This window comes from Dunckerocampus dactyliophorus, chromosome 3 (assembly GCF_027744805.1).
Source record: "Dunckerocampus dactyliophorus isolate RoL2022-P2 chromosome 3, RoL_Ddac_1.1, whole genome shotgun sequence".
Lineage (NCBI taxonomy): Eukaryota > Metazoa > Chordata > Actinopteri > Syngnathiformes > Syngnathidae > Dunckerocampus > Dunckerocampus dactyliophorus.
This window is the reverse complement of record NC_072821.1, coordinates 32,130,161-32,145,784: the sequence shown is the minus strand read 5'-3', so window position 1 is coordinate 32,145,784 and position 15,624 is coordinate 32,130,161. Positions and strand designations below refer to the sequence as shown.

Genomic DNA, 15,624 nt, shown 5'->3' with positions numbered 1-15,624 from the left:
GTCATAATCATAATATTAATAATAACAGGAGGTACTCCAGCTGAAAATCAACTCTGAATCCCTAACGTCGCTTTCTGTCCACATGTCTGGAAGACATTTATTGAAATACACACAAGCACAAGTCTTATTTATGCCTTAAATGTCTTATGTTCTTTGATTATATCTACTATATTGGGTAATATGAGTGTAAAGGTGACTATAGGGGTGTTAATTCTATGTCTAGAAGAATCTAATATTGTTAGAAAGTTGTAAACAGGTTTTCTATCCTCTAACTATGAAAATAAATGATAATATGTGGAAATGATTGTTTTATTTGTAGTAGAGGTGTCCTTCGTCACATTGCGGTTCAAATTTTGCGACTTCATTCTATCACGTTTTTTTTAAGCATATGTTAATTACATAACATTTATAGGCATAACATTTAATAACTCAATAATCATAATAATAACACAGGCTACCGTTGTGGCTGTAACCCCTAAAACTCAACTCTGACCCCCCGATGTCACTTCCTGTTCTCCACACGGAACACATTAACGGTGACACACGTGACTACAAGTGTTATTTCTGTCTTATGTGTTATTTTCTCTGTATATGTCTACTATATTGTGTAATAGGAGTGTAAAGGTGACCATAGGGGTGTTATTTCATGTCTAGAGGGCTCTAATCATGTTAAAAGCTGTAAATAGAAGATTGTAAACATGTTTTCTATGCCATAGCTACGAAAATATTCCATTCACAAATAAGGAATTCTACTTTACCGAACTTCACGTCTCACAGTTGGGTCTGGAACCAATTAATCACAATAAACGAGGGATTACTGTATATATACTATAAGTTCCTTATTGGCTGCCTTCCTCTGTTGGCATTTGGCACATGTTTGTGTCTCATAATTTCGACTTTGTATCTCGTAATTATAACTTTATCTCATAATTTTGGCATTGTATTTGTTAATTATGACTTTTCATCTCATAATTTCTACTCTTTATCTCATAATTATGACTTTCTTATGTCATAAATATGACTTTTCATCTCATAATTCTGATTTATCTCAGCTTTATGACTTTGTTATTTCATAATTTAGACTGTTTCTCATAATTTTGACATTTTATCTCGTAATTATGACTTACCATTGGGATATTTTTTTTCTTTCAGTGGTGGAAACAGGCTTCCATAGGAGTGAATTGTAATTATATTTAACCTGAAAAAAAATTTTGCGCTTATTTTTTCTTTGAATGCACTCGTGTATTTTTCAAAATTCAACACCAAAACATGAATTTTCAGGTTTTTTTAAGTACAAAACTTTTGGCCCTAATATAGCTCAAAGATACATTGTTTGTGGTAAATAAATCATCATTTTTGGACCAATTAAGTGAAATTGGATCATTTCCTGCGACACACCTGATGTTCTCACTCACGTGCCGTGAGCAATGAATATCCTTGAGCAATCAAAGTCTGTTTAGGGGGCAGGATGTGATTTTTTTTATACTGATGATGATGAACCAATTTCCATTCTCTTTCATGTAGATTCAAGCAGGGGAAGGAAAAGTCTACAAGTGTCTGTTCAACCACAAGTTTGAAGAGGCCATGTCAGAAAAGGTGTGCATCCAGCTCCACATCCAATGCTAGTTTGTTGCTTTATGAGACTTCTCGTGACCCAAGGTGGTACCTACTTGTTCCTACTTGGTTAATGTTTGGGATTCACAGAAAATATTTTCCTTACTTCCCTCTAAAGTGCAGAGACGCACTGACTACCCGCCAGAAGCTGATCTCACAGGACTACAGGGTCAGTTACTCTCTGGCTAAAGCCTGCAAGCTTGACCTGAGGAAGCATCGCTGCAGCATCGACAGCAACCTGCCCCGAGCTCGCGAAGCCCGACTCTCATACCTGCTACTGTGTTTGGAGGCCGCCGTGCACAGAGGTGGTAACCTACACACGTTGATATTTTGCAAAGCAAAACATGTAGATATGCTAAGAAGTTATATATATTTCAAGAAAAAACTGCATCTCAGCTTTGTAATATAGGTGAAAAAGCGTATTATTAGTGTGAACTTAGCTATTTGCTCTTTTTTTCCACTTTTGGTGGGGGTTTTTTGGGCTTTTTTTTTCAAATATTTCAAATTTCTTCTTGAATAACTTCCAGAAATTTTCATATCGGAATATTACGACTTTATTCTATTTATATTTTGACTTTATTCACATAATATTATCATTGTTTCCCCAACCAATGGTCGTGGGGGCATTCTGGGGCCTATCCCAGCTGACCTCGGACGACAGGCGGGGTACACCCTGGACTGGTCGCCAGCCAATCACAGGGCACATATAGACAAACAACCATTCACACTCACATTCATACCTATGGACAATTTAGAGTCGCCAATTAACCTAACATGCATGTTTTTGGAATGTGGGAGGAAACCCACGCACGCAAACTCCACACAGAAATGCCCAAGGGAGAATCGAACCCAAGTCTTCCCGTGCGGCCCTGATATTTCAACTTATGCGACTAAAATTATATTTTTCCTCATAATAGCCTCAACTTTATTCTCGTAAAATTGCAACTTTTTCAGTTAGAATACAACTTTATTCAGTTTTTTTCCATTTCTGAAGTTTTTTTTTTTTCAACTATTTCAAATTTATTCATGTCAATTCTCTTGTCATAATTACGTTAGTATTATTATATAGTATTATTATAGTCTCATAATATTGTAACGTTACTAACTATAACTCTTCTTAACTATAATAACTAGAATTCTTATTATTAGATCACAACTTCTTTCCCTAGTATGTTGACTTTGTTCTTGTAAAATTCCTGCAGATTTTTCCATTTTTGCTTTTTTTTTAGTTTTCTTGTTAAATTATATTTTTAAAATGTGCTGCGGGCCAGTAAAAAAAAATAGCTCCAGGTCGCAAATGGCACTCAGGCCGCACTTTTCACACCCCTAAAGTAATAAAGATAGCTTAAGATGGTATCCTTGAACGTGTGAAAGGATCTGCTCCTATGAAATGGATCGTGATAACGAGGCAGTGTAACGCTGTCATTATAGTGACTTCCTCCTTGCAATAAGCCTATCTCTCCCTCCCTTGCAACGCATTTGTACGATTGCATGCATCCCTTGTTTGATCAGGGTTTGTGTGCTGCATAGGTCGTCCGGTCACCGGCGAATGCCAAGGGGAGATGCTGGACTATCGGAGGATGCTGATGGAGGATTTCTCTCTAAGTCCAGAGATTGTGCTCCACTGCAGGGCTGAGATTGAGACTCACTGCTCAGGCCTTCACCGCAAAGGTCGCACTCTGCATTGCCTGATGAGGATCGGACGCAATGACCGCAGTGCCACTGTCGACAGTGTGTGCCAGAGTGCAGTAAGTCACCGCCTTTACACATTTTTTCAGAGGATGCAGAGACACTGGCTGGAAAAATGCTGTCCAAAATCTACTTTTTAAGTTTTACATTTACATGTTTTCACTGCACGTGAGGCATTCCATTATAATCATAAAATACTGTAAATTCCAGACTATTCTTTAACGCTTTGAATCCTGCATCTTAAACAGTGATGGAGTCAATTTATGTCTAAAAGAACTGCAGTTCCCATGTTGCAAGGAGTGCAAATTGAGAAAGTAGTGAACTGGAGTAGTAAAGTAGCCGCTAATATCACGTTTTGAAGCCTTATGCAGCAATCTGATCAATTTTGATCTGACAAATTAAGTAAGTTTGAGCAAGTGTGGAATTACTACAGCATCTGCTTGGACCGCAGCAGCTGTTGGACTCCGATGAAAAAAAGTGTCTCCGGTGTCATGGGTGCCACACACGGGAGGCGACAAACGACTGCCATTGGCGAAACTCTTTGCCAGCGTGTAGCAAACCATGCACACGGGAAACGACGAGCGGCTGTGACCAACAACACCCGTGAGCAACCTGTTCACATCCAGAGCGAATTGTACGAGTCTCCCACGGTTTTGATTGGCTGTCAGATGTGGAGGGGGTGTATCAAAGTAGTCCAGAGGAGGAAAAGCGGCCGGTGTTGATCGAGTACTCTTGCTAGTACCGGATCTTGCTAGCATTGAAGATGAACTTAGGTAAATGTCTATGTAAGTCAATGTAAGCTTACCCGCTATGTTTACTCTGGCACCAAAGAGTTCCCATGCCGCTGCTTTTTTGCTTATATCTCTATATTCTTTTTTAGAATAGGAAATCTGACTCGGCAAGTATAGCGTATTGATTAGCATCCTGTCCGCTCATAGGTCGATCAATGAAACTCCCAGTGATTGGTCCTCCTCTGTGTGACAGCGATGACAAATTTTTAAACTTTCTGGGAACTGGGAACTTTCTGTGTGCACGATGACACTCACGAACACAAACATTCACATGAACGAATTTTGCGTGTTGCTTGGCTGGACTGTAACGCGATAATCGCCCAATAGCGCAGGTTCCATTGAAAATGAATGGAGTAGAGGAGATGTTAACGAGTAACGCGTTAACAAGTGACACTGTGAACACCGAGTGTGGATAGGATTGCAAGGTTTATAGTGTATCTTTCCATGGAAATATTCCATGTTACAACATGGATACCTGCGACTTGTGTATGTACAAAATTATTCTTTTCTTGAGATTTGGTGGGTGCAGCAATAGTCCGGAATTTGTGTATGATAACAAACCCTGTGGTAGAAACTAACTGGTGACCAGTCCAGGAGGTACCCTGCTGCTCGCCTGAAGACAGCTGGGATAGCCTCCAACTCACCCATGACCCTATTGAGGACAAGCAGGAAAGAAATGGCAATGAAACTAATGGGGGTGTCCCGATACAACTTTTTCACTTTGGATTCGATTCCGATTGCAGCCTTAAATATCTAGCAATACCGATGCTGATATCAGCACAGATCATACAAACTTTTAGGTTTAGTTGAGTGGAATGTTAGGAAAGGCTTGATCGAGTTATATTACTCAAACAGAGAACAATAGTCAGCAATAGTAGGTATAAGAAAAATTCACCCATTTACTTCTTGATGCATCTTGTTTATAGTTTCATCCACAATAGGCATAATGTAGAATGCTCAAAGACATGCTCAAAGAAGCGTTATAAACACGACATCACTCACCCCTGACAGGGGCCGGCTCTTTTCTGTTACAGCCCATGACTTTTTGCTGTCCAGCGGGAGTTTCTCACGCTTTGCAAAAGTGTCAAACAGCGATGGATGTTTTAAGAAGCCGTGGTGTTGCGAAAATCCTTCAAATGCGCGATGAGGTTGGTCGTGTTAAACTTCCCCCGGTTCTGTGCCACCACGGGAAACTTGTGCATGGCAAGTTTTGCAGTCAGCTGCGACGTCTTTTTTAGACTTCAACGAAAAACACAGCCACACGACTGACATCACGCCTACTCCTTGCTAAACACACCAGCACGCGCTGTTGTTGTGATCACATGGGCTCTGCAGGCTGAATAGAAGTGCTGCTGCTGGATAGAAGTACTGGTGCGGAGTCTGGAATTGACTAGCATTGGAGTACAAATAGCAGAGGTTTTACATGCAGGCCGATGCTGTTTTTTTTGGCTGACATCGGACCGATATCAATATTGGATTGGGACACCCCTACTAACTAAATGAATGAGGGAGTTGTGATACGAGTTGTTATTAGAGATGGTACGATCCGATACTCAGGATTGGTATCGGTCTGATACTGGCCAAATTTACTGGATCAGAAATACAAAATCAGAAAATACATAACCCAGTTTGATCCAATTCAAAAGCCTACCTATCAGCAGTAACGTTGCAGTACATGAAAAAGTGGTATCGGGTCAGTTCTTCTCATGAATTATTCTTCCACCCCAGCTTCAGACTTTAATCCAGTCTGCCGACCCCGGGGCCGACTACAGGATTGACAGAGCGCTGAATGAGGCCTGTGAATCCGTCATCCAGACAGCCTGCAAGCATATCCGAAATGGAGACCCAATGTGAGGGCACATGCATGCACTACATTTCTGAAATATGACAACTTGTCTGAACCACCCGTTGTGTGTGCGTAGGATCTTGTCTTGTCTGATGGAGCATCTGTACACGGAGAAGATGGTGGAGGACTGTGAGCATCGGTTGTTGGAGCTGCAGTATTTCATATCCAGGGACTGGAAGTGAGTGTACCTGCTTCACTCTCCTGTGGCTTGACTTGTGATGTCCAAAAGCCGGTTACAGAAAATTGAAAGGATGCTGGTGGCCACTTTGATATTCTTCGCCGTTGTGTTTACTTTTTAACACTCAAAAAAACAATCGGAAGTTGTTTGAAGACACGATTTCCGTGGCAAAGTACGTGATCAGTAGGGGTGTAACGATTCGTTTTAATAATGATTCAATTCGTATCATGAGGACGATAGGGACGATATTGATTCATTTAAAACAATATGATCCGAAACGATTCAGCCACTATTGATTCAGAAGCGTTCTAGCCAAAAATTCAAACAGTGTGACTGTGAAATAAATACCTGGACACTGGACAGCTCAGGTGAAGTTTCCTAGATTCCCGTTCTTTTTTTTGTAAGGGAATTAGTTATAAATTCATTTTAGATATAAACAAACAAGTCAACAGCAATTAATGGCAAACGCATTCACATTTTATTTGAATACAGTGCAACCAACACTTCAGGTTGAATTAACAGGTTAACCTTTTTTGCTCTCATTTTCAATGTTCAATACATTTTCAATAAAAGTACAGTAAGTGCAACCAACATTTCAACAGTAGGGTTACCTGCTGCTTCTGCTTTTGTTTTTCAACATAAAAATAATACAATATTGATATCAATGTGAATGGAGGTCACATACCCGTGATTTGAGCATGACGTCCAGCCATCCGTCGTTATCGCTACTCATTCAGCTTGAGAGAGCGATAGCTTCGCATCATTCTTAGTACTTTCGTACAATGCAGGGAAAACTTTTCTGAGAAGTGTGGTCAGCTCCGAAGGGTACCGTGGCTCCAATGTATGACTCATTTCACAGAATCCCGGATTTTCAACCACACTGTTGGGTCGCATGTCTTCAACGGGAATGAGAGGTGCCCGGATGATCAGCGTGTGAAATCCCATCGCGCATGAGTAGGTGGTTGGAGATATTTGTCGGGTTGCCGTGGTATTTTACTTGACTCCTACATATCCCACAAAAGCGAGTGACTTATTTCGAACGTCTTCCTCTTTACAAAAGCCAAAGTGTTTCCACACACTGGACTGCAATGGTGGCTTAATTATTTCTTGTTTGCCGGCTTGTCCGTTGCCATCCGCCATGCTACCTTTTGTTGTCTGCTGAATAAAGTTTAATGTCTTCATCATTAAAAATGCTAGAAAAAAACACATCCATATAAAGCCTGTTGTGCTTAAAATGCAATGCAGTGGAACCTCAGTTAGCGTCTGCTCGGGTTAGCACGTTTTTCGGTTAACAACGAAAATTTATGTCACACTTGTAGCTCGTTTTGCGTACATTTTCTAGTTAGCGTACAATATTGTCGTATCCAGTAAATCTTGTTGTTTTATTAATACACCGAGTAAGTCTAACTGTGCTCTTAATGTGTTTTTATCCCAAACGTCCTTGTTAACATAGCTTGCTAACAAAATGGCAACTGGCAACCTATCGATGTTGACTCTCAAAAATGTTAACACAAAACACGTTTTTATAGTTTTACAGTTATAGTTTTACATGCATGCCAGGGATAAATGAACATTTAAGGTTACGTTTACCTTCACTGAAGACGCGAGTGTTCCCAAAGACACGATGTGCCAGCGAGACACCACACAGACACCATCTTCACGTTTTGTCATGAGTTATCCCTTGAATTCAATACGTATTGTTTCTCACCTTCTTTATCAAAATGCTGGCACTTGCAACTTTCTTTGACTCCATTTTGGGTTATTGAGGTGAAAAACACTATCGAATTCAGGAAATAACTCATGGCAAAACAGGAAGGTGGTATCTTTGTGGTGTCTCGCTGCCACATCATGTCTTTGGGAACAGTCAGAGACGAGCCGTGTGTTAAAAATAGACATTACTGGCGTTTCTTTTGCCCGGAAGGTAACTCCCATAAAAAGCAGGTATCTACTGTATTTGCATCACCACGCTGCTTAGTGACATGATAAAAAATACGTTTGTCTCCCAGATTGGACCCGATTCTCTATAAGAAATGTCAAGGAGATGCTGCCCGACTGTGCCACACACACGGGTGGAATGAGACCAGTGAGCTGATGCCGCCAGGCGCCGTCTTCTCCTGCCTGTATCGCCACGCCTACCGCACAGAGGAGCAGGGCCGCCGGGTACGATGACGCCGTAAACTCGGATCTGCATTCTTTGTTTTATTTGATGAATTTGGCGTTCTCTGTCTGACTGAAGAATCAGGAAGTGTTTCGTTTTTTTTAATTGAACAGGTGGACCCAGATGAACAGGTAAGTAGTCAACATTCCCTGCCAATCTCAATATGATTTCTGTTGATGGATGAAAAATAGGACTGATGATGGTGAATCAGGGATGGAGTGATATTTTAACTCATTCAGTACCAAAGACGTATTTGATATGTTTTTATAATCCAGAACGCCTGATCCCAACAACGTATTTATACATCTTTTATGTTTTTATGAGGCAAAAGGAGGCGATGACGCAACTCTCCGCTAATGCATTTCACTTCAGGGCACTTTTAAACCATAAAAACGACCACAAGGTGGCAGAAGAGCATTTGATAAGAGCTCGGCAGAGATCAAGTGAACAGAAAATCACACATGACAGGAAGGAGGAAGTGAGAGAGCGTGGAAGAGTGTAGCGTGCAGAAGGTTACGCGTTGTAGGGAAATTGTAACGCGTGCATACGCACACGCCCGCACACACATAGCTCAGTTCCAAATGTGAAAATTGCAAATACTTCATGTTGTCATGTTAGTAAATAATATTTTGATGTAAGACACCCCCTTTTTGTGTTGTTTAGTTGTTTAGATATTTGAACTGTCACAAAAGCAAAAAAATATTTGTGTCAAAAAGCTGGTTTCCTCCCTTTTCTAGTCAGGAACTGATATTTTCCTGAAACTGACCTATGTTCTACTGCTGATTACTAAAGAACGGAAAAATCTAGAAGCAAACTTTTTTTTCTGACAAAGACGGGAGTCTAATCTTTCTTTTGGTACGTTCCATGTTTATATCCTCATAGAACACAATATTCTGTGTGCTTTGAAAGATCGATCAAAATCGTCTAAAATGGCCGGTACTTCAGGGGTTGACTTTTGAAAAATGGCTGGGATTGAATGAGTTAATTTACTTGGGTAATTTTCCATGTTACATCTGGCATGACATGGTTTGCTCTAATCACATTTTATTGTTCAAGAGGAAATTGATTTTACTGTTTGGTAGACAAACTGTAATACTCATTATGATTTTTCACCACGATGGCATTATGGGCATTGAAGGAGTGATGGCACTGTTTGTTTATTTAATTTATTTGATTTATTGAAATTTCCAGTGGAGTCCAACACAAATGTAAGTCAAATATTTCAACAAGTATGACATAGCACAATACTGTGTAGTGCACTGAATATCTGGGGCGTCCTATCTTTTTCCAACGAGAACAATTGAAGGATGTGGGGGTGCTACTTTGAGACATTTTGTGCATTAAAGATGGTAAAACCAGGCCAATGTATGCTAATTTTAGGTGACTAAGCAAATTAGTCTAATATGTAATCACGTAATGAATTAATTTTATTTTTAGAATATATCAAGGACAGATATTTTGGACACCCCTGCTGTATATTGTTTTTATAGGCCAGGGTTGTCCAAAGTAAATGAGGTGGCCATTTGCAGCTACAGCTGTTTTTTTTTTATTTTTGAGCAGCAAAAATTGAAAAATTTGCCTTATTTTTCAAGAATAAAGTGAAAATATTAAGAGAAAAAATTTGGGGAGAATGAGGTCGTAATATTATGAGAAAAAAATAACATCATTTTTGGAGCATAAAGTTGAAATATTAAAGAAAGAAGATGTTTTTATGAGAAACTAGTCACGTCAAAATATTTACAGAAAAAGTTGCAATTTTTCAGAAAAAAAAACTAATTTTAAGAACAAAAAGTTTAAATATTAAAGAAAAAAAGATGAAACCAAGCCAATTTATGCAACATTTAGTGTTGTGTTATAAGTGACTAAGCAAATTAGTGTCATATGTAATCACATAATGAATTAATTTTATTTTTAGAATATATTATCACATAAAGTCATAACATTATGAGAAGAAAATATTGAAGAATAACATTGAAATGGTTGGAACATTAAAAAAAAGCAGCAACATGAATGGAAAAAAACAGCTGTAATCTCACGATAATAAAGTCAAAATATTATCAGGAAAAGTTTTATTGTAATGGGAAAAAAAGTTGCAATTTTACAAGAATAAACTTGTAACACGTTATAATAATACTAGATGATTACAATGTCTGGAGACATTGCCTGTGAATGCCCGAGCCTGATAAGGTGGGGGAAAAACAAAAGTGAGCAAAAAAACTAATAATAAAAGGAAATGAAGGACTAAAAGGAATACAAATTATATGTGATGTACGGTATAAGAGTATTCAAGAATATGACATCATGAAAGACAAAGTATATGTATGTATGTTAAAGCAAACAAGTGTCGAAGCAGAAGAGGCGAAAGCAAGATGAAACGGCGCGGAAACCTGGCAAAATTTTAAACGGATGTATGAATGATAGCACTAAGATAATTCCGGAAAAATTGAAATATCGGTAAAAATGGGAATTGCTGTAATATGGATAACAGCACAAATATCAAATGGATAAAAGCATCAAATGCCTTTGATCTAATCAGATCAAAAGCATTCAGCATTCTGGAAAAATGGGCATATCGAGAAAAGTGAAATATGAATAATAGCACAAATGTCCTAAATTATTGATTCAGTGGTTTGATGGTGGAATGGTTGGAATCTGTTGAGAAGTGTGGAAGTAGTTGATGAATGTCTTTGATGTTATTAGATCAAAGGCATTCAGCATTTGGGGAAAAACGGGCATGTTAGGAAAAGTGGGAATTTTTGTGCTGTGGATAATAGCATGATAATACGTCATAATATTACGGGAATAAAGTAAAAATATGATGGGAATAAAGTGATCATATTATGGGAAGAAAATTTGCGATGATTATTTAAGAAGAAAGGTGAAATATTTGGGAAAAAAAACAACAAAAATTGGGAAAATAAAGCTGAGATGCATTTTTTTCTTGAAGTATATATAATGATGGCCCTCGCTGGAAAAAGTCTCGGCTCCCCTGGTATATGCTATGTCCTATTGGTTAAACAGTTGCACTCCAAACTGTACAAATTTAAATTACATTTATTTTCAAAGTGTACAAAGTTGGAATAGAAAAAGATAATCCATTTTTTTGTTTATCGCAAAGAACTGCAAGTTTATGCACTTTGCAAATAAATAAAGGTTGAATCATTTTGAGTGTAAGTCGTAGTGTCCTACTCATGGTTGACACTCTTAGGGCAACTGCTTTATTTGGTGTCCTTTGTTTAAACTTGTGTCGTGTGTGTTTGCAGTTATCTAGGGACTGCAAAATGGAGGTTCAGCGGATTCTCCACCAGAGGGCGCTGGATGTGAAGCTGGACCCTGAGCTGCAGAAGCGCTGCATGACGGACCTTGGGAAGTGGTGCAGCGAGAAGACAGACACGGGACAGGTCAGATACTGGACTGATGGTGACATAATCTGCACTGTTTACCATGTGCAGTTTGTTCAATTCTTTCAAATGTTTACTGAACATAACAGTACCGGTCAAAAGTTCGGAGACACTTTGCCATTCAATAGCACGAGAAAGCATCTGGAAACTTTTACATTCAAGCTCAAGGGCATTGAGTAAAGGGTTGATTGGTGTTTGTTACAGGAGTTGGAGTGTCTGCAGGAGCATTTGGAGGACCTGGTGTCTGCCTGCAGGGATGTCGTGGGCAACCTGACGGAGTTAGAATCAGAGGTCAGAGGTTAACAATGTTATGACTTCATGAATCATGTTGTGAAATCATACGTTCAGCTCTTTTCATGTTGTTGTCTGATTCAGGACATCCAAATAGATGCGCTGCTAATCAGAGCGTGTGAGCCCATGATCCAGGCCCACTGCCGGGTAAGAATATCCACACACAAACACAAACACCACCTGCACGCTTGTGAAGAAGCTGAGAAAAATCAGAGTGACAGGGTTTCCCCTCGGGTCACAGCTTTGGATGACAAGAGGGTTCACTCCTTGTATCTGTCTCAGCACCCGGACGTGTTGGTTTTATAGTGGAATGAACGGAGTGAGTGAGCCCTCCTGTCACCCAATCAGTCTTTTTGCTGCGCGCTAGCGAGTGCACTACTTGCTAGTTGTGTGTGTTGTGTGCTACACGATCCAATACTTTTTTCGTGCCCACCGTGTATAAAACACGTCCTGATGTCAATTTCAGCCTGTTTTTTTTTTTTAACATGAAAAAGTTTGTAACAAAGACAATGAAATAAATTATACAAAAAGGGTGGAACTTACGTTTCAGCTGCTGTGATTCCCGAAGTATAATAATTTGTGGGACAATTATCATCCAGCAAAATTTGTTATCGAGACAGGCCTCCTCCATTTTGATACATAGATTTGGCACTACCTGTTCACCCTTGCTCATAAAGCCATTATAAAGGTACTGAGTCTAGTTTGTCATTCCAACGGCTTAGAGTAGATGGCGTTATAACTCTGCCTCTTAACACACCTTTTTCGGCGAAGACATAGCAGGTTGGATCTGTGTTGCCAACTTAGGGACTTTGTCTCTATATACGTAAAGCAAGTACGGTAAATTCCTTGGTATGAGCTGCACTCACTAAATTTAGAGGAAAAAAAGGCATTTGTACATGCAAAGCCACACGTGTCCACATCATAAAATGGCATATTGTGGCACGCACAAGTCTGTGAAGACCAGTCCGCTCAGGAGCCAATAATGAGCTATGAAAAAACTCATGACGAGCTTGTCAACCTATTGGAAATTGCAGGTCGTTACTCAATTACTCAACAGTCTGACTCACGGTTTCATTACAACATTAAATTCACCACAGAACAAACTCGCCACACTCAAAAGTTATACCTCAGAAACATACAAACATGTACCAATACGATCTAAAAATGGAAACATTTTAAAAGTTTCCCATAATGCATTTTGTTTGAGAAAACCATTTCATTGGAGGAGCATAGAAAGTGGTGGATGGCACTGCAATGCTGCCTCTGTCCACCAGATGGAGGCAGAGGACCCAGAGCCCAGAGGGAGGCTGACGTCATTGCAGCGCCCCAATGAATGCCATAAGACACAATGTCTTATAGGAAAACTTTAAGATGTTATTTTTTTCATTTTACACTCGTATCGGTACATGTTTATGTATCCAGTTAAGTTGCTGTGTGATGAATTTAGTGTTGTTATTAAAGTGTTCTTAGGAAGTTGACATCGTGAGTCAGACTGTTATGTTGTTATACTGTTACATGTAATAACCTCCTGCAATTTCCAACAGGCACTGTAAGTGCACTGATAGCTCGTGATTGGCTCCTGCCAAAGAAAGAGCTACCCTTTCCTCACTGACTCGCGAGGGGCACAGTATTTAAACAATTAGTAGTAGTTCTGAAGTAAAGGAGATGTCACAGGATTAGAATTTAGCCATAAATTAGCAGCACCGCTGTATAAGACGCAGAATTCAAAGTTTTAAGACAAAGTAGCGGCTTATCCACCGGAATTTATGGTACTCAGACCACTCTAGATGCTGTTTTTCAAAGGATCGACCAGCGACAAATCCAGCGACCTTTTCTGGCCCTTGGGACACCTTTGGTGACTCAGCATGAACGCATGTACAGAAACAGCTTGTTTATCTCAGTGAATTGGTTCTAGACCCGACTGTGCTAAGTAGGATTGAATAATTTTGTAGTCAGAGCATAAAAAAACCTGTGTACGACCTTCTAAATACGTTTTTCTTTACATTATTAGAGCTCTTTAGACATGAAATAACACCCATATAGTCACCTTTATTATCCAATATAGTAGACATAATAAGAGAAAATAAGCCATTTAAGACATAAATAAGACTCATGCTCGTGTGTGTTGTTGTGAATGTGTTCCTTTGGAGAGGGGTTTTAGCTTGGCGTGGGTTACAGCCACAACAGTAGCCCATGTTAGGGATTATTGTGCCTGCGGTGAGATAATTCACAACCTGTTAAGCTTTGTTGGTTTAGAAATGGCAAAGTAGCAAAGTTGCATCCTTTCGTTTTTCAGTATGTGGCCCTCATGTGGTTTGGACACCTCTGGTGTAGAGGATGGTAAACATTTTATTGTGTGTGTGTGTGTGTGTGTGTGTGTGTGTGCCTAGGATTTGGCAGACAACCAAATCGACACTGGTGATCTCATGGAGTGTTTGGTTCAGAACAAACATCAAAAGGAAATGAACGACAAGTGTTCGGTTGGTGTGACACACTTCCAGCTGGTAGGTTTTCTGCCTTGTTTTGCATGGCACGCCTTGTTTTAATCAGTGCATGCTGCATGTTTTAGGACTGTTGTGTTCTTTTTGAATGTTTTCTTTTTAATTTATTTAATGTATTTATCATTTAATGTATTAATTATGATATATTTTTAATGTATGTAATTAAATGCTTGCACTTTTTGATGGAATATAAATTGGAAATGAACTGCAGAGCTCTGACAGGGGTGTTCTTCTTTTTCAAAATGTTATTTTTAAGTTTTGTTTGGAAAATAAATCAACTAGTTACATAATACTCAGAATACTGAGCACTGATGAGGATTGTCTAACGGTGTCGCCTTGTCCTCAATGTGAAGATTCAGATGAAGGATTTCCGCTTCTCATATAAATTCAAGATGGCTTGCAAGGAGGATGTTCTTCGCTTGTGCCCAAACATCAAAAAGAAGTAAGTTCAAGAATCTTTTCATCCCAAAGCCTAAAGAGAGTTTTGGATTTCTGAGTTACCCCGTTCTCTGTCTTGAGAAGGTATTTATTATTTATTCATTATGCAATGTTCATGCCTGGTTTGCTCCTGCACCTACTATTTATTCTGTCTGTTGTTTATCATATGTTCTGTACTTATCTGTTGCCGTTTCTTTCAACTTTTACCTGTATTCATTATTTATGTATTCATTTACGTTATTATTTACAGTGTACATATTATTTACAAATTTAGTTTTCCCATGTTTTTCTTTTTTGTTATGTATTTTTTGATTCATTTTTTAAATTTTTGACAAGCTAGCTACAAACCCTATTAAATGTATTAACTTTATCTATTAACATTGCTAACTTTTTTTTAATCATTTTCTGTTACTAATTTTAAAAAAAAGGGTAAACTGGTTCATGTTAAACACAGGAAGTGAACAAAATACTTCACTTCATAATAATTCAAATTAAAAATATGTGATGTACAGTAATCCCTCGTTTATCGCAGTTCATCGGTTAATCTGTGATCATTTCCGTGGAGTAGGATTCCTTATTTGTAAAGGGAATATTTTTGTAGTTAGAGCGTAGGAAACCTATTTACAGCCTTCTAAATATAGTTGTTAACATTAGTAGAGTCCTCTAGACATGAAATAACACACCTACAGTCACCTTTACACCGTATCTACCCAATAT

At 38.9% G+C, this 15,624-nt stretch overlaps 1 protein-coding gene across 2 annotated transcripts in view; it reads left to right on the top strand.

Moving 5' to 3' along the window:
• Window positions 1–15,624, top strand: part of LOC129178115 (Golgi apparatus protein 1-like) — a 36,180-nt gene that overhangs the window by 8,679 nt on the left and 11,877 nt on the right. For both annotated transcript variants that reach the window (XM_054769955.1, XM_054769954.1), the window contains exons 6-16: window positions 1,525–1,596; window positions 1,733–1,919; window positions 3,145–3,362; window positions 5,823–5,944; window positions 6,017–6,118; window positions 8,125–8,278; window positions 11,540–11,677; window positions 11,882–11,968; window positions 12,053–12,115; window positions 14,359–14,472; window positions 14,823–14,911. In XM_054769955.1, coding sequence (XP_054625930.1) covers window positions 1,525–1,596; window positions 1,733–1,919; window positions 3,145–3,362; window positions 5,823–5,944; window positions 6,017–6,118; window positions 8,125–8,278; window positions 11,540–11,677; window positions 11,882–11,968; window positions 12,053–12,115; window positions 14,359–14,472; window positions 14,823–14,911 — 1,346 coding nt within the window. The remainder of the gene's footprint in view (window positions 1–1,524; window positions 1,597–1,732; window positions 1,920–3,144; window positions 3,363–5,822; window positions 5,945–6,016; window positions 6,119–8,124; window positions 8,279–11,539; window positions 11,678–11,881; window positions 11,969–12,052; window positions 12,116–14,358; window positions 14,473–14,822; window positions 14,912–15,624) is intronic.